Here is an 18,983-nt window from a genome sequence, read left to right as displayed (position 1 = left end):
CAGGCGGCAGAGGTGCAAGGTCGGGGTCACAGGCAGAGGTCAAGGCAGGCGGCAGAGGTGCAGAGGAGGGGGTCACCGGCTGAGGTCAAGGCAGAGGTGCAAGGTCGGGGTCACAGGCTGAGGTCAAGGCAGGCGGCAAAGGTGCAAGGTCGGGGTCACAGGCTGAGGTCAACAACAGGGAATCCGAAGGCACAGGAACAGGTAATACGCAGTAACAGAGCTGGCGCTGCAACAAGATCAGTGAGTTTGCTCGGCAACTTCCGGTAGGAAGGGCAGCCTTAAATAGGAGGCTGCCAGGAACCAAGATGGGCAAGCACCAGGAAAACCTGGACCAGGGTGCAAAACCAGGCGTGGATCTAGCAGAATCCTTTACACATTATGCTACAATAACGTGGACATCAAGCCTATGATAATGAGATGAAGTTTTGCCATGTAATTAGCTTTGAGGATGTCATGTTAAGTCAGTGAACATAATTTCCTGTTTTAGGCAATGTCACATTATCAGCTCTGACTTAACAGAGATTTGTATCTGGGCCTAAGAACAGCAGACGTCCTGATTTCGGTGCCTCTGTCTCTGGATCAGATTATCAGTATCTGGCAGTGGATCACGGCTTTGACCTCTGCCTTGCTAATACCTCTACCAAGGATACAAATCGGCACTCATGCTGGTCAGAATGAAATGGAAGTTGAGTCATCGCTTGCTGAAGTACAGTATTAAACCACGAAAATCAGCTTGACCAGACCTGTCCCAGCAAAAACCGGGGGAAAAGTCACGCATGCGCAGTCGACCGTGCATGAGCGATCGGATCTTGCTAGTCACACATGCGGCTAAGCCAGGACATCTGGTCACTTTCCACTATAATAATATATATATATACCCTGCCAGTATTACCAACCCCACACTGAGGTTGAAACGGCTGTCTGCTGGTGGGTTTACTGGCTATGCATCTTAACCCAGGCAGTGCTCAAAGCTGTGACATGCAGCAAGCTTAATCTTATAGGGGACCATGTTAAATGGTTTTGAAGCAAAAGGTGGCACTGTGTGCTCATTTGCATGTCATTTCCCAGAATCCCTTGCTGCAGTGGAAGTGCTGTGTGCTGGGTGGTAATGGTGAAAGGCGGGGTTGCAGACCTCTCTAAGACATGCAAATGAGCATACAGTAATATTTCCATTTGCTATAAGCTTTACTGTGGAGGGTTTTGTCACTTTTTTTTACCCACCATAACTTAACTAAGTGTGGTGAAACCTATCCCTGCTTCATTTTGCTTAGCCAGTGTCCCACCTGCAAAACTGGGGAAATGTTGCCGTAAAAACACAAAATTTAAAGAACAAAATATTTATTGAAGTGAAACTTCTTTGCTGGCACCTACCAAACGAAAATTTCCCTGGCAGTAAATCGCCTTCATGGTGACGGAAGTACAATCACAGAAGTGACGTCACTGCTGGCAAAAGAGGCCGTCGGCGACGTCAGTGTTGGCAGCTCGGCGCGCATGCGCAGAGGCCTCCACGGCAGCAGCATAGGGACAAACACACACACAAGGAATTCACAGTTAGTATAAATATAGAAGTGCAAATAGCTAAAACATGGTGTGTGCCGAGCACGCGCGTTCTAAGTCAAACTTCTTTGCGTTTTGTCACTGAAATTCTGTTTTAGATTTTTCATTAAAAACATCACCATCACAAATACAATTTCAGTGACAAAAGACAAAGCAGTTTCACTTAAAATGCGCGTGCTCTGCACACACACCCTTTCCCCAGAATTTCGTAGTATATGATGTCATAAGTGTGGGCTGCCAGGATGCATCTCTTCCCACCAAGCCTTGATACTTGCTGGATACAAACATTTCCCACTTCCTGAAAGGTTCGCTATGTCAGACACCTTCTGTGGCCGGTTTCCAATCTGAAGGTAGTTTCCTGGCATAGTTACACTTGTCAGGAGGAGACTTGGGGAGCTTGGCCTATCTCCAACCATTGTTAGGCTCTACTTTTCAAATTGGCGTCTACAGCGCTACCTGCTTGTCCCCTTGCTACAAGCCATTAAGTGCACAGCTCACCGTGCTGGTGAGGTTCTCAGATCTGTGCGAAGAGCAAAACACGCCACATTCTTATAAAGCCTGTTTGTGTGGATCCCTGAAGAAGCGAAATGGAAAGACATTGAAGTATGAGCCAGGTGGTAAAAGAAAGAAGGGGAACATAGGCACCAGTAAAGGGTTAACTCAGGGGTTCTCAACTCCATTTCCAAAAGGTCAGGTTTTCAGGATATCTCAGCTTCAGCACAGGTGACGTAAATCAGAGGCTCAGTCAAAGACTGTGGCAGGGACTGACCCAGAGTTGAGAGCCCCTCAGTTAACTCTAGGCGATTGGAATATGTGACTGGCTAATCCCATGCTGTGCTTAAAGCTGTGTGAATAGCAGAACATTTGCTTATATGGGTTCCATCTAAATGGATTTCAGGCAAAAGGTGACACATTGTGTGCTCATTTGCATGTCGTTTCCCAGATTCCCTTGCTGCAGTGTAAGCACTGTATGCTGGGTGATAATGGTGAAAATGTAAAGAGGGGTTAGGCTGCACTCCACAAAATAGATAAATTAGACATACAGTTTACCGGTGCTGCTGGTTCAAGGAAGTACCTGCCAGGCAATTTCCAAAGTGTACTCAGGAAAGAAGGATCCAGCGCTCCACGGTTTTCTAAATGAAGTAAATTTATTGTGGCACACAACGTTTCGACCAATAGGCCTTTCTCGATGCCTAGTCACTTGAGAAAGACCTATTGGTCGAAACGTTGTGTGGCACAATAAATGTACTTTATTTAGAAAACCGTGGAGCGCTGGATCCTTCTTTCCTGATAATGGTGAAAGGCAGGGTTGCAGACCTGTCTAATACATGTCAATGTGCTCACAAGTGAAATTATATATACAGTATATATGTTTTAAGTTATGGTGGGTGAAAAATGCAACAAAAAACCTCCACCGTTATTGGAGCTATATGGAGATATATATATTATATAAAATCAAAAACGAATAGACGATACCGTTCTGTGGCTAACGAAATGCTTTTATTTGTGCGAGCTTTCGGGATACACTGATCTCTTGTTCCGGCGATGTTACAATGGATAAAGACCCAAAAAAGGGTTTTTACTTTAAAACAGTGCATCCTGGAATGTGATCTGTGATTGAAGCTTATCCCTCCCCCTGTGCAGTATGCGTTTTATGACATGAGGTGTTAAATGGTCCCTGAATGTAAGTGATGTAAGAGTGTGTATGTGTGTGTGTATGTAAATATAAATTTGTAAAGTGCCCACAGAGTATATAGCGATTTACAAAAGGTGTGTGGAGTGGACGTGTATATAGTGGTGTGGGTAGGTGTAGAAATGTAAGAGGGTGTTGCATTACTATAAGTGTGTGTAGATACTATGTGGTCCCTATTGGTCAATAGGGATGGAATTACATTGAGTATTTGTATGTGTAGGGGACCGCTGTGTGTGCATTCATATAGTGCAGTATGTATAGACATGGCCTTTAGCACTCATGGGAAGAGAGTTCTCGTGTTAGTAATGACTCATAAACGTTCGGTCTCGATTTAGGCCACCGCTAAGTGTCCTGAACAGTTGCAGAAATTTGTATTCATGCAACAGTCTCTCTATCTGTGTTCTAAGATTACCTTTGAGTATGGCCACCATCAGATCGTTCATCTTATGGCCAGAGTCAGAGAAATGTTCGCCGACAGGACTGTCTCTTGTTATATATATATATATATATATATATATATATATATATATATATATATATATATATATATTGCAGGGGTGGGTGTTACGATCTTTACCTGGGTTCGTGATAAGGCTATTTATGAATCTCTTGTATATGCCGTCAATGAATGAATTCACACATTAGTCATTTTGTGTAACGTACAGTAATAATGACTTCATCATAAGCTAAACAGATCAGATGAACACACATTAAGTTCCAAGTACGATATGAATGACTTAGAACCTGGTGAAACTAAAATAAGAGTCTTAATGTCCTGTAACGTGAAAATGACAACCGTTGTATACAGCGATATATATCAAACCGGTGGAAGATTTAACATGTTTTTATGTTCCTGTGAAATTCCTATCTTATCACTAATAATGAGATCAGATTTTCTGCACACAAAAGAACAGAGAAACTGAATATAGCTTTGCAATTGCCTATTTATTTATTTATAAAATGTGTTATCAGGAAGTAGTATATTGAGAGTTACCGCTCGTTTTCAGGTATGTCCTGGGCACAGAGTTATGGTGACAAACAATACATATGTAGCCCTGTTTCCCCTAGAACACAGGACACTACCAATTGCTGCTCTTATACCTGTCGGCTCCAGGAGCCTGAGCCTCCGCCACGGAAAGCCTGGGGTGTATACTTACTCTGGTGCAGCGCCTCCACCTGTGAGGGATCCCAGCAGAGCGGAAGCAGCCCCTCACAGGATACAATAATAACACCCACACAGTATAAAATAACGACACCTTTTCTGTATTAGCAATTATTATATGTCCTAGGATCACTCTCCCTTATAGATAAAAATCTGGCACAACTACCACGCCTCGCAGGGCTAAATTCCCCGAAATGATACCCACCACCGTGTCCCACACCGTGTCCAGAATACTGTGTGCCTCACACAGAGTCCCCAATAGTACCACAGTATGTTAAGTCCCTTGGTTACTAGTCCCACAGTGTCCCCAAAGAACCCACCCTTATAGGCGCGATCAGTGCCGGGTATATACCGGTATGTTGGTGCACTTGTTGACGTTAACCTGCCGGGCACCCCCAGCGACGCGATCGCCATCCCAGCGCACACCAACCTCCCACCGCACGCCTCCTGCCACGGAGCTCCTGCAAGCGTGCACGCGCATCCGGCAACCGGCTGCAACTCTCCCAACCGCGCGGAGGTACACAGCAAGGGGGGCACACCTCAGAGGGGGAACCTGGCTACACATAGTTACATAAGTGAACAGGGTTTAGATTATATACGTATAGGTACAAGCTAAAGTTCGTAATGCGTTGGCAGTCCTAATATTCTCTTCTTTATAATACAGGCTGCTTCATTTGCTTCCATGGGCCAAACAACCATACGATTATATACACTTATTCTATTTATCTACTGTAGATAAAAACACAAGGTTCTCCAAAAGTCAATGGGAATTTCCACTATTAAAACAGTTCTACTCTCATTTTTATTACAGGAAGGAAACCAGGTGGCTCTCTAGAGCTGAACCGCCACCTTTCCAGCTCCGGGGGGGGGGGAGGGGGGAGGGCATGTTCCCATGTTCCCATGTTCCCGCGATACTTACTGGTGAAATTACTGGGTTTAAATCTCCCTCCCGGAGGAAACAGAATGGCTGCCAAATCTCCGGCCAATAGGAAACCGCAACGTCATCTGTTGCGTCTTCCTAGTGCACGGCCATTTAAATCTCCTTTAAAAACCAGGAAGTAATACTGTGAGCTTCACACGTTAGTATCCAGTATTCTGGAGGACCCTCTGTTCCAACTCTACATGGGGGTGATGGGCGGGATTAGTGAAGGCGGATTGCTGCTTTGATTGAAATTTTTCATCAGAATACACTTTTGTTCAGACATGTTAAATATGTGACGCAAAAGCTGCTGGAAAATTAAACAGCTGGTAGCAGATGCCAAAAAAATAAATCAAATAAAATTAATGTTACTGAAAAAATTTCAAGGCGATTACAGGGAATGGAATGTTAAGTATTAGAATAACAAGGGAAAGGCATGTTAAAAAAGGATAATTAAAAGTGTGCGCAACTAAAAATAGAAAACTAATCCTTTCGAGGCCTTTATTTACAAGGCTAAAGCCTGTATTTGTTGTTGCGTGGGGGGTGGGGGGGGGGGGGGGGGCTAGGTGTAGCTACTCACTCTAGGTTTTGTGTCTACCATATTGCAGCAGGCTTAATAATCCCCTTTTCTCAATATCCAGACATTTCCCAGCCTCATTTGTTAGCTGAGAAAGCAGAAACCACCATTTCCTCCTCCAGCACTTTGCTTTACTATACGAGCTTTCAAGTAACGCCCCGATATACTAGTGTTGAGAAAGAGCGAGGTTGAAGCTGGTTCATTGGATAAAGTGCTACCACAGCTCATTCATTGCACGTAGGCAGCACTGCAGGAAGCTGCATCCATCACTGGACATCCCTTTCTTGGAACTCCTCCCATCAGAATTTATCTACAAAGCTAGAAGTCCCGAACGGTTTCAAATCAAGCTGAAAACGTGAAGTATTAGATGTTATCTGTAGAAAGTAGAGGGCAGACGAGCTTGTTGGGTATCCCACATGTTGGAAGTGAGCGGAGATACTCTGCATTGCTTTATGTTGCTGCTTCTTCATTTAATTAGAGATTACAATGTAATACCTACTAAGGGCCAGATTTACTAAGAATTACTTCTCCATAAGACACCTTGCAGCCAATTACTAAGTTATTCCACAGAAGGGGACATATACTCAGCCATACTGGAAGTTGTCTTATGGAGTAGCACTACTTAATAAATATGGCCCAAAAGGTCAACAACGTAGCAGACGGTGGTTTAGGCCGCGCTTATATCCCGGCGACACGATGTCGCGTCAAAATAAATGTATTGAATCCGTCGCGTCTGCTTATAGTAGGAGCTACGCGATGGAGCGATGGCTTGATGGCAGTCAATTACTTTTGATTTTTCAGCGGCCGCAGCGTGACGTCAGCGTCGCGTCACCGTAGCAAGGACTATAAGCGCAACCACAGTGTTTAAAAACCTAGTACATCTGGTGTGATCATATTTATGGTAGGAATGTTAAAATCTTAGCTACTGTTACTGTACTGTCACTGTCCAACCGGGCTTGCAAGGGGTTAACCCTTTCACCACAACTGTTACCTCGATTGCTTTCTGCAGCAGAATATCTCACCCAGATAAAATGTATCAAAAGGTTAAACCCCACAGACATGCGTTTTATTTTACCTTAAATGACAATACCTGTAGATAAGTTCAAAGATATATTGCACTGACTCCAGCGTTTGGTTGATGTGCAGTAGAAAGCTGTGATGCTGCTCTGCAATTTGAGACACTGTGTCCCTGATAAGCGAGGGAACAGCGTAGAGCTCTGCGCACAGTGTTACAATTGTTTTGGCTATAAAGAAAAGAACACGGGGTATCCTATTTTCAAATCGGTCCTTTTGTTCTTTAGAAAAGTAATACTTTAGATCAACAAGTTCTCCAAAGGCGGCGGATCAGAAAGTAGAAGTAGGAGTAGAAGGAGCACACGCTTATTGCAATGTCATTTTACCTACATTTAAAGACTTAAAAACGATTATATTCCAGCAGTTTACAAGCCTTTGTAACATCTGTACCATATGTATATTTACATTTGCTTAACTTGCATGTGAGGTTGTGTGAAAAACTGCACTTAGCTGCCTAATCTAGCATGAAATTAGGAGCAGAGAGTACAAGGGCCACTTCAAGGTCATTCATGGGCAACATCAAGGTCATTCATGGGCAACATCTAGGTCATTCATGGGCAACATCAAGGTCATTCACGGGCAACATCTGTCCTGTGGGCCGCCAGTTGAAGAGCCCTGCTTTAGATTGTAAGTAAGGAGAAGTCACATCCAACAACAAAACAAGTGTTTAATCCACAGGTGAAAAATACAAAAAAAATCCCTCTTCATAAATAATTAATGTCTTATGGACAATGAGACTAATCACGTTAAGGCTTTTTCAGCTTATCCATTTGAATGACTTATAAATGCCTTGTGGCTTAGCACCATTTCAAAACTGTTTCAATGTCTGAATGCAGCCATCCGTGGAATTTGACTGAACATATATTTATTTAATACACATTAAAAAAATGCTAGGGGGGAGGGGGGAGATGTATCAAACCAAATTTGGAGCAATATTGACCCAAATGCCCATGCAGCAGAGTACCAAAAAGGATTTGTTAATTTGCTAAAATTGAACAGTGTATGCAAGACCCGTTTCATTTCACTTGGTTGAAGTATCATTATGTTTGTTGATCACAACAACTATATTTCTATTTTTCTTTCCCGTAGGTCAAGTGTGAGGGCCCGAAGCTGGTACCGTTTTTCAAGGCCACCTGTGTTTATTTTGTGCTTTGGTTGCCGTCCTCCAGCCCGTCTTGGTTCAGTGCTCTCATCAAGTGTCTGCCTATTTTCTGCCTGTGGGTTTTCCTCTTAGCCCACGGAGTCAATTTCCTTGTGAGCCGCTGCGGTGCCAAGAGAATCTTTGCAGGACTGATATTCTCAGCACTGGGCGATGCCTTTCTGATCTGGCAGGAACAGGGTTACTTTGAGTATGGTAAGTGAAGTGCAGCCATTAGCCATTGTAAAAGGACATTGTGCCCCGACCTTCACCCCTGTGAATTAAATCCAAGGACTTTTCAACTTTTAATAGCGCTCTGTCCTGGATTTTTTCACCTCTCCCATCGTACTTTCAGTGTCTTGTTTGCTAACACCTCCTCCTTCTCTGTCGATCTCTTTGTGGGGGTACCCCAGGGGTCTGTCCTTTACACACTCTCTCTAGGTGACCTAATCACATCTCTTGGGTTCAAATATGATGTCTATGCTGATGACACAAATTTACCTTTCAACTCCTGACCTTACACCTGCTGTAGAGACCAAAGTCTCTGAATGACCCTCCGCTATACCATCCTGGATGACTCCCACTGGCTCAAACTTAACACGTCACAGACGAAGCTCCTCATACTTTCTCCCAAACCTGGCCCTACTCCCCTTTCTACATTACTGCTGGCAGTACTATCATACACCCAGTATCACCAGCACGCTGCCTAGGGGTCACATTTGACTCCTCACTCACATTCAGCTTTCACAATGGAGCCAAAACCTGTAGTTTTTTTTCCTCTTTAACATTGCAAAGATACACCCTTTCCTCTGTCCCTCTACTGCTAAAACTAACACGGCCCTCATTCTTTCCTGTCTTGATTATTGTAACTTCTGCTGTCCGGTGTCTTACCTGTCTCCCCTTCATTCTATCCCAAATGCTGCTGCTAGAATCACTTTACACTTTCCTAAACCTGTGTCTTTCCTGCTGAAATCCATCTCCTGGATTCCTATCAAATCCCGGGTACTCACAAAATTCTCTGCCTCACTATTAAGGCTATACAGATGCAGTGGCAATTATCCAATCATTTACCTGGGTAAATCCTGCACTCTGCCGCCTGGTGGTCCGAGATTGTCCGCTGCAGACATAATGGTAAATCGGATTAACCCAGCAGGGGTCCCTGCTGTGTTACTCCTACCGGGGTTTACGGCTATGTAAAAGATGTGCAGTAAGAGAGAGGCTGAATCAGTCACTCTAACTGTGCGCCTCTCACAGGTGATTGCTGGGTTTTTATTTAATTTTAAACATTACAGTAATGTAGCAGGGGGTCTCCGGAGCTGAACTGCATTGATTTCAGGTCCGGGGACCCCCTACTTCCCGATATACAGGCCCCGTTATGGGATGCCGTTATTCCAGCCATGTTAAAATCCTGTGGGTCACGTGACCGTGGGATCTAAACAAAGCAGAGGATACCGGCACCCCATACCGGGGCCTGTATCTCGGGAAGTAGGGGGTCCCCGAGGCTGAGATCAACTTTGTTCAGCTCAGGAGACCCCCTGCTAATGCACACTAGTATCAAACACCCCCCTCCCCCCTAATAAAAAATCATTACCTTATTGGATAGCTACTAAGGTAATTAAGCTGCTTACATTTTATTAAACTGGCTGGGCTGAACTTAATTCGGTCAGGTAACTTTTTAGAGCTCCATAACTAAAAACACAGCAGCCTATGCTGTCTGGCAGCCTGATTTTAAAGCAGCCCATGTTTCAAGTAGCCCATTTTAAGTTGCACGCAGTGCTGGAGTTTAGAAGGGAGTTCAACAGGAGTGGACAAAACAACACCTGGTGGCCCCGATTCCTGCATTCCTACGATGGAAAGGAGGGTATTATCTATCCCAGACTGCACATCTCAGCACTTAACTATTGCTGCCATACCGCCTTTACTATTTATATCTGCTATGACCTCACTTCTTCTCAAATTACGCACTTCTTTCTACCAGCCTCATTATGTCTCTAACTCTATTCATATATCTCCATCTCTCCTTCCTTCACCACTTCTCAGTTCACATGAACTCCTTTCTTACCTGCTCCCTCTGACACCACATAGCTATACCTCCTGCACTAAAACACACCCCTACAAATCATCCTCACACATCCTCTTTCTGTCCATGCTTCTCCTCCTTGCTTCTGGGGATATCTATCCCAATCCTGGTCCCTGCCTTATTCCTACATGCTCTCGTCCTCGCCTCCCACATGCAACTTCTACTCCTTCTGGTGCCAACCCCTATAACCTCATACTTATCCCGTCACCCTCCCTCCTCTCTCCCTTTCTCCTGTGCCCTTTGGAATGCACGCTCCCTTTATAACAAGTTCCTCTCTGTACATGACTTCTTTCTCTTTCACTCTCTGCTCCTATTTGCTATAACTGAGACCTGGCTCACTCAGTCTGACTCTCTGCTCTGGAAGCTGCCCTCTCTTATGGTGGCCTTTCTTTCTCCCATTCTCCGCACCCTTATGGCAGGGGTGGAGGCGTGGGGCTCCTGCTCTCCTCTATTTGCCATTACCGTACCCTTCCTATTCCTCCATCTCTTGCTTTTCCCTCCTTTGAGACTCACACTGTCCAGATCTCTCCTCTCCCTTTCCACGTGGCGGTCATCTATCGCCCACCTACCTCTACTCATCCCTCTTCTGCCTTTCTCTCTCACTTTGAATCTGGCTCTCTTTCTCTCTCTCTTCAGACTCCCCTGTTCTTCTCCTTGGGGACTTCAACTGGCACATTGATGACCCCTCTCTCTTGGGCTTCCCGCTTTCTCTTTCTAACCTTTTCATTTGGCCTTCAACAGTGGACTGCAGCCAGCACCCACAAAGATGGCCACTACCTAGACCTGGTTTTCACAAAAACATTTCTCTCACTGATTTCTCCATTTCCCCCTTTCCTCTGTCTGACCATCACCTCATCTCATTCTCTCTATCTCGCTTCTCCACCTCCATCTACCCCCCGGTTCTGCAGAGACCTGCACTCTATTAACCTACCAGCTTTTGATTCCACTTTACGCTTCTCCCTCTCATCTCTCAGTTCTGCTCCAGACCCTGACAACCTTGTCAGGAACTACAACTCTGCCTTGTCCTCCTCTCTTGATCTACATGCCCAGCTTTCTCTCTGCCGTTCTCGCCTTTCTAACCCCAGACCCTGGCAAAATTCCCACAAGTGCATGCTGCGTTCCTCTGGACGGCTCTGGAGGAAATCTCACACTCTCGCAGACTTCCTTCACTACACATTTATGCTGTCCTGTTTCAACTCTGCCCTCTCTCAGGCTAAACAAACCTACTGGACTTCACTAATCAACACGCACAAGTCTAACCCACGCAGACTCTTCTCTGTCTTTGACTCCCTACTCAGACCACCCTCTGATGCCTGTTCTTCTTCCTCCATCTCACCTCAGGACTTTTGCTGACTATTTCAAGGAAAAGTTGGAATCCATACATCAGGCCATCACCTCTGTATCCTCCTCCCATCCTACATATCTTCCTAACTCTCCTCCTGCCTTCCTTGAATCTTTATCCGCTGTCATGGAGAAGGATGTGTCGTTGCGTCATTGCTGACCTCTTCTCCCTCTACCACTTGCCCTCTTAACCACATTCCCTCCCCTCTCCTAAAATCTCTTGCTTCTACAATAATCCCCACACTCACACAGATTTTTAACTCCTCCCTCTGCTCTGGTACCTTTCCCTCCTCCTTCAAACATGCAACAGTCATACCATTACTCAAAAACAGCAAGCTTGACCCTACCTGTCTTTCTAACTATTGTCCTGTCTCCCTCTTGCCTTTTGGCTCTAAACTCCTTGAACGTTTTGTATTCTCTCGCCTGCTCCATTTTCTCACCACTTATTCTCCTAGACCCTCTACAATCTGGCTTCCGCACAGCTCACTCCACTGAAACAGCCCTCACTAAAATAACTAATGACCTCCATGCTGCCAAAGACAGAGGTCATTACACTCTGCTCATATTACTCAAACTCTCTGCAGCATTTGGTACCGTAGACCACCCTCTTCTCCTTCACATTCTCCATAATCTTAGTATTCGTAACAAAGCTCTATCCTGGATCTCCTCTTACCTCTCCCATCGTACTTTCAGTGTCTTGTTTGCCAACACCTCCTCTTCCTCTATCCTAGCTCTGTCCTGGGACTTCTTCTCTTTTCTCTGTACACACTCTCTCTAGGTGACCTAATCACATCCCTCGGGTTCAAATATCACCTCTATGCTGATGACACACAAATTTACTTTTCAACCCCTGACCTTACACCTGCTGTACAGACCAAATTTTTGAATGTCTCTCTGCAATATCATCCTTGATGGCCCTCCGCCGCCTCAAACTCAACATGTCAAAAACAGAGCTTCTCATATTTCATCCCAAACCTGGCCCCACTAATTCTCTCATTCACCCATTAGCGCAAGCACGCTCCACACTCGACTCCTCTCTCACATTCAAAACGTATCTAAAACCTATCGCTTTTTTCTCTGCAATATTTCCAACATACGCCCTTTCGTCTGTTGCTCCACTGCTAAAACTCTGACCCAGGCCCGTCTGTTTCGGCAGATGGGGAGGCGGGGGGGTAAGTGCCCTCATTCTCTCCTGTCTTGATTACTGCAACCTCCTGCTGTCCGGCCTTCCTGCCTCTAACCTATCTCCCCTACAATCTACCTTAAACACTGCTGCCAGAATCACTCTGCTCTTTCCTAAATCTGTCTCCGCGTCTCCCCTGCTGAAATCCCTCTCCTGACTTCCTATCAAATCCCGCATCTCACACTCAATTCTCCTCCTCACTTTTAAAGCTTTACACTCTTCTGCCCCTCCTTACATCTCAGCCCTAATTTCTCGCTATACACCATCCCGACTCTTGTGTTTTGCTCAAGGATGTCTTCTCTCTACCCCTTTGTATCTAAAGCCCTCTCCTGCCTTAAACCTTTCTCACTGACTGCCCCACACCTCTGGAATGCCCTTCCCCTCAATACCCGACTAGCACCCTCTCTATCCACCTTTGAGACCCACCTTAAAACACACCTGCTTAACGAAGCATATGAGTAGCTCTGCGGCTAATACTATACACCTGATACATAAACCTTAGCCCCCTGCAGACACACTTACCAGAACGCCCTCCTACTGTCTCTGTATGTTCTACCTACCAATTAGATTGCAAGCTCTTCAGAGCAGGGACTCTTCCTAAATGTTAATTTAAGACTGAAACACTTATTCCCATGTCCTGTTATTTATATTATTTTTTATTTATATGATTATCACGTGTATTACTGCTATGAAGCGCTATATAACTGAAGACATACATACATACGACAGGCCTCTCTGGCTAAGTAGGAGTTAATGCCGCTATTCATGTTCTGGGACAGTTTCCACTCCCTACAAGTGAACACCCAGCTCTGTAGCTCTGTACAGCCATGGGAATTATGTATCGTACAGGCACCTAATGGCCTCTAACCCACAATGGCCCCATTCACCAACAACCGATGGTGGAGCCTTCGTTTGTTCCTTTGGGCGTGTGAAAGGAGTTAAAGTAGTATTGGGAATGGGCAGTGGGGGCTCAGCAGCTGTAATTATTGGCAGGCACCAGTCCTACCTTCCCCCTCCCCTAGGTCTCTGTTGCGTTTGTAGCATGTACAGTGGTTGCCGTTGAATTAGAACTTCTGTGCAATTCCTTTAGTGTCGCGGAGTCTGCAACTCCTTGCTGTACAATGCTTTTCTGGCTCCTAGTGGAGAGGTTAGGGTAGTGCAGCTATGAAGAGATAAACAGCTCTGTATTGAAGAAACAAGGAGAGGCCTGTGTACCCTCGCCCAGAAAGTGCACCGCGATTAAACTCCATCCCATTGGTTTCACGTGACTCAGATCCTTAATCCCAAAACATTCATACCAGTTCACACCTGAGAGATGTTTTTGGACAAATTAGGGATCCACTGAGAGCTGCAATACTAAGGAAAAACTGGAGCGAAAGACAAGTTTATCAAAGAGATGGAGAGGAGTGGGATTTTGTCATTAAATCTGCTCCATTTCTCCTCTCCCCCCCACCCACCTTCCCCCGGTTTTGCATCTGGGAAGCGTTGATATTTAGACCCGAAGGTGAGCGTGGTAGACCTATATGTTGATATATCCGATATATATATATATATATAGGTGCGTCACGTACCCCCTGCCTAGTTTTTTTTTCTGGTCTCCATAGAACTCTTCCTGTGCAGCAAGTAGAATTTCCCGGGACACGGGTTCTAGATGCCTCTCACATTCAGTGTCAGGGCAGAAACAAGCGTGCTGCACAGAGACCGAGAATCTACTGGACATACCTGTCTTGTAGTCACGAAATTCAGTTCTTATTATGGTCCTACTGAAGATCAGTATCATTGTAGGGTCCCTGGGTCATAAAGACTTTGAATCGCAAAACAAGAAAGCCTTAAAAATATGATATAGATATATACAGAGCAAAGTACTATAGTCCGTCACACACAATTATTAAAAAGGCGCAATCCAAGCAATATCCTACATGTGTTTTTTTTTTTTTTTAAATAAATAAAATCAGTTCGGTAATATTAAATAACACTTACCTTTTTTTTTTATTTAAAAAAATTCAACTTGTAATGAGTTAATACTGAGCATCCTCTGATTTTTATAGCAGGTTTAGCTCACCTCCCCAGCAGTGCAAGATCTTTGTAACACTTTCCTGTTTGGGATAATTTGTTGCCAATATCCCCAGCAGTTTGAGCTGCAAACTGTAACAATAGATCATGTTACCTACATCATATAAAAATAAATTGCAGCTGCTGAGTTCCACTGACTGAAGGATTGATTTGAAACGAAAAGGTGGCCATTTAGTCAATTCTGGGAAGCAGGATCTTTGCTGTTCGATCACGGGAGAATCAATATATATATAATTGTATTTTTTTTAAGCTGCACTTTTTTGCCTTTAACGAGGAAACGTTTCGGTAGTCCTATTGTAGACAGAGAAATGTTTGTTAAGCAGAAATAAATGTAAACAAATGTGAGTGGGTGAACATGAAAAGATAATGCTCACTTCAAAACAAGGATTCTTTTCTATCAGAATATAGCAAAAAATAGCATGGGATTTCCCACGGAAAAGGAATGCCATAAATAAGAATTTGTTCCAAATTTACTAATGTGGATCTGTGCCATAAAACACCTTCTAGTGCTAGCAGACAACTTACAGCCCATTTAAGCGAAATGGGATATATAACATATTCTGGTGTTAGAAGTAGTCTTATAGCTTAGCACTATTTAGTAAACGTGGGCCTTTGGCTTTTCAGAAATCTTGTGCAGTCATTTTGCTCCAGATTTACAGCTGGGAGACTGATAGATGGAACCATATGTTTGGTGCACGTATGTATATATTGGATTACAAATCTATGGATTCTAATTGTAAACACTTATTGTGTAAGGTGCTGTGTACAGCTGTGTGTGTGTGTGTGTGTATATATGTGTGTATATATATATATATATATATATATATATATATATATATATATATATATATATATATATATAATGTTGTGTCGTTCTCAAGACTCACAGAGCGTGTCATGTTCTTTCTCTTGCAGGCCTGCTTATGTTTGCCATTACTCACATCCTGTACTCTTCTGCGTTTGGAATGAAACCCTTGGACCTCAAGGCGGGCGTAGTGATGGGGCTGATCTCCAGCTTCTTATACACTCTCCTGTACGCCTACCTCTCAAGTCCATTCACTTACTTGGTGGGCGTCTACACCGCCCTGATCGCGTTCATGGGCTGGCGGGCCATAGCTGGAGTCCAGCTCTGCAACGACCTCTGGACTTGGACCAAGCTCTCAGCCTGCATCGGATCTCTGCTCTTCATAGTCTCCGACCTGACGCTAGCCGTGAACAAGTTCTGCTTCCCTGTACCCTACTCTAGGGCCATCATCATGGCCACTTACTATGCGGCCCAGATGCTGATCGCCCTGTCGGCCGTGGAGTGCAGGGATGAAAACGAGTACAAAAAGAAAATAAAAGTCACCTAGACTATATGTCTGAGACGTGGGCACATTTACTCCGGGATATCTTTATCTCCAGTGCACTGGTTGGGACTTTGCTCCTGTGTAGCAGGGACTTGCTCGTTTGCAGTTTGCTTCCAGAGGTGAAGCAACAAGAGCCATTGGAAGACAGGGAAAGGGTACATTTTCGTAGCATCGCCTGCTTAGGTTGCCTGGCTCCATTTTGAAGTTTTTCCTGTATAGTGTAAATCATGCACAAGTTATAGCATGTAATATGTGTACAAAAGGGCACCGTTTCCTGCTTAAGAAACACAGCTTTCTATAGGCGAGATACCCAACGTATATATATATATATATATATATATATGAGGTTTCAATTGTATTTATAGAAACAAGGCAGCTTGCTGAAAACCAGACAGGCCAAAGAAAATAATGTAAAAAGCACAGATTTAGTACACCGCATGTATTGGCTTGAATGGTGAAACCCAGCTGCAAAACTGAAACAACACTAGTGCAAGTTATCTGCAGCCAATGCTTTTAACGATTTACATTTTTGTATATAATATATATATATTTGGTGTGGTTTTATGCAGCCAGGAAGCTTTGAGAAGTCGCTTACTGGCTTCTTAGTAAATATGGGCGGCAATGTTCATATTTACAGCTTACACGCGGTCATTTCCTAGCCATTCCTCAGCGTGGTCTCCATAGAAACAGCCGTGTTTAGATATTCTCGTAGATGTCACCAGAACTGTGAAATATATCAAACCTGTCACCTGCACTTTTTCATAGAGCAGCAAAGTGGTATTTTCGCACTTATATGTATGTAATATATGTATATTAATGTTGCTTGGATTTGTGTCTAACGCATTATAGACATCTCTATTAGAGAGAACAACCTAAGCTAAAGACTCTTTCAGGGTTAAATGCAATACTTTACTCACAAGCCAAAATTCAGCATAGTTACATAGTTACATAGTTACATAGTTACATAATAGATGAGGTTGAAAAAAAAAAAAGACATGTCTATTGAGTTAAACCTATGTTTAATTCAGACGACAGATACTTAGCCTATATTTGTATTGACAGTATATTGATCCAGAGGATGGCAAACATAAAACCCCAGTGAAACATTATCCAATAATGTCTCGTTAGGGGGAAAATTAATTGCTTCCGTACTCCAAAGCATAGAAATGTTACCTGTACACTTTCAGAGGTACCAGCAATGCATTTCTAGCAGTGCTAGCGCACACCTGTACAAATACACACTGTATGGATTTACTGTATATATTAAAGCAGAAATAGAGGTTGCATTTCTGGCGCTGTTATTTTTTGTTACAGGTTTGAAGAAGGGGGTCTCTGGTCTCTGGAGTTGAACCCCGTTAATTTCAGCTCCGGGCCCCCCTGCTTGCAGAGATATTTACCTCCACAGGCGGTGCCGGTATCTCTGTGGAGTTTAAATGTCCACATCAGATTGGCCAATAGCAAGCCACAAGGTATGACGTCACGACTTCCTATTGGCCTGCATGACGCGGGACATTTAAACACCGCCATTGTTAGGCCCACACAAAACAATGCAACCTGAATTGCTGCTTTAATCTGATAAACATCAGTGTAAGTGTTACATTGACGATCGTTACTTGGTACAGAAGTCTCCAGTGAATTACAGTTTTACTATTTGCATTTTGACTGAGCAAATGGGAGAATAATTACATGGAGCAATAGAAAGTGTTAAGAAAGTTACTTTATGCACATGTAATTACTCTGTCCTTTTTACATCTCCTGCTATGATTGTCTCCCTGTTATGGGATGATTAACTGCAGGTCTGATCTGGTGCAAACCTTTCTTGATTATTTTTACCCCCTACATATTTTTAGACAATCCTGATCATATTAGATCCTTGCATTTGCAGCCCATAGCTTGTGTTTGCTGGCCGTTTCAGCTCCCAGAATCCCCTGTGTGTATTTTCACTGTGTATTGATTGCCTTGCTTTTCAAAGTGACTGCAGTGACATCATTAGGCGGATGTGATCGGCCATGCTGTACTATCCCAGTGATATTCAGAAACCTTACAAAGTTTTAAGGAAGCTATGAACGCCCTGCATGACTCTGTAGCAATGTCCTCTCCATAAGAAAGGAAAATATTTAGTAAGAGAAATTGCACCTTTAAAATACTGTACATTCAGAAAAAGGTCTGACAAAGTTTCTTATTACTGGCTTTTGCCTTCGCTGAAACAATTTGCTTTACAAATCCTGCATGGATAATCAAATAAGGGCATTCTCAGGAAATATGCATGATCACACACAATCATTTATAACATAATGTATTGACACTTTCCTTCAGTAACTGTTAAATGGCTGATATTATAATGTTATGGCTCACATGAAAATAATGAGTATTTACATCCTTTTTATTGGAGGGACACTGCGACAGTATTGTTTGTTCTGGACACATTGCAGTATAATTATACAGAATTAAAAAAAGGTGTAATCTGTGAAACGATGTTTTGAAAACCACTTTTTTTTTTGTTAATCTAACATTTCAATAAACCTTTTATGCTCCTTATGGTGCCTTTTTATCGTGTTTTTCGTATACATTTGCTTTCCGGAAAAGGGTTAGATACTTGGGATTTAATAATAAAATGGATGTTTTTTAACCTCCACTTCACATCATGGTTTCGCCGCCTAGTGATCCAACGAAGATTAGTACCAAGGAAAAATAATAATAATAAAAAAAACATTCAATATCCTTAGTATTCATAATAATTTGCTTTTGTTTGTCCCCCTAACAGGGTAGATTCCCTGTCTAACTATCATGCAAGATGTGTGTATATATCTATATCTATATCAAATGGAAATATTCGC

General features: G+C 43.5%; 1 protein-coding gene across 1 annotated transcript in view; it reads left to right on the top strand.

The window, feature by feature from the left end:
- TMEM86A (transmembrane protein 86A) overlaps positions 1 to 18,684 on the top strand; it is a 29,733-nt gene extending 11,049 nt beyond the window's left edge. Inside the window, exons 2-3 of the mRNA XM_075567671.1 lie at positions 8,072 to 8,336; positions 15,713 to 18,684. Of these exons, the coding sequence (XP_075423786.1) occupies positions 8,072 to 8,336; positions 15,713 to 16,149 (702 nt within the window). The 3' untranslated portion in view covers positions 16,150 to 18,684. The remainder of the gene's footprint in view (positions 1 to 8,071; positions 8,337 to 15,712) is intronic.
- The last annotated feature ends 299 nt before the right edge of the window (positions 18,685 to 18,983 follow it).

This window comes from Ascaphus truei, chromosome 12 (genome assembly GCF_040206685.1).
Source record: "Ascaphus truei isolate aAscTru1 chromosome 12, aAscTru1.hap1, whole genome shotgun sequence".
Taxonomy (NCBI): domain Eukaryota; kingdom Metazoa; phylum Chordata; class Amphibia; order Anura; family Ascaphidae; genus Ascaphus; species Ascaphus truei.
This window is presented reverse-complemented; position numbering and strand designations above follow the sequence as displayed.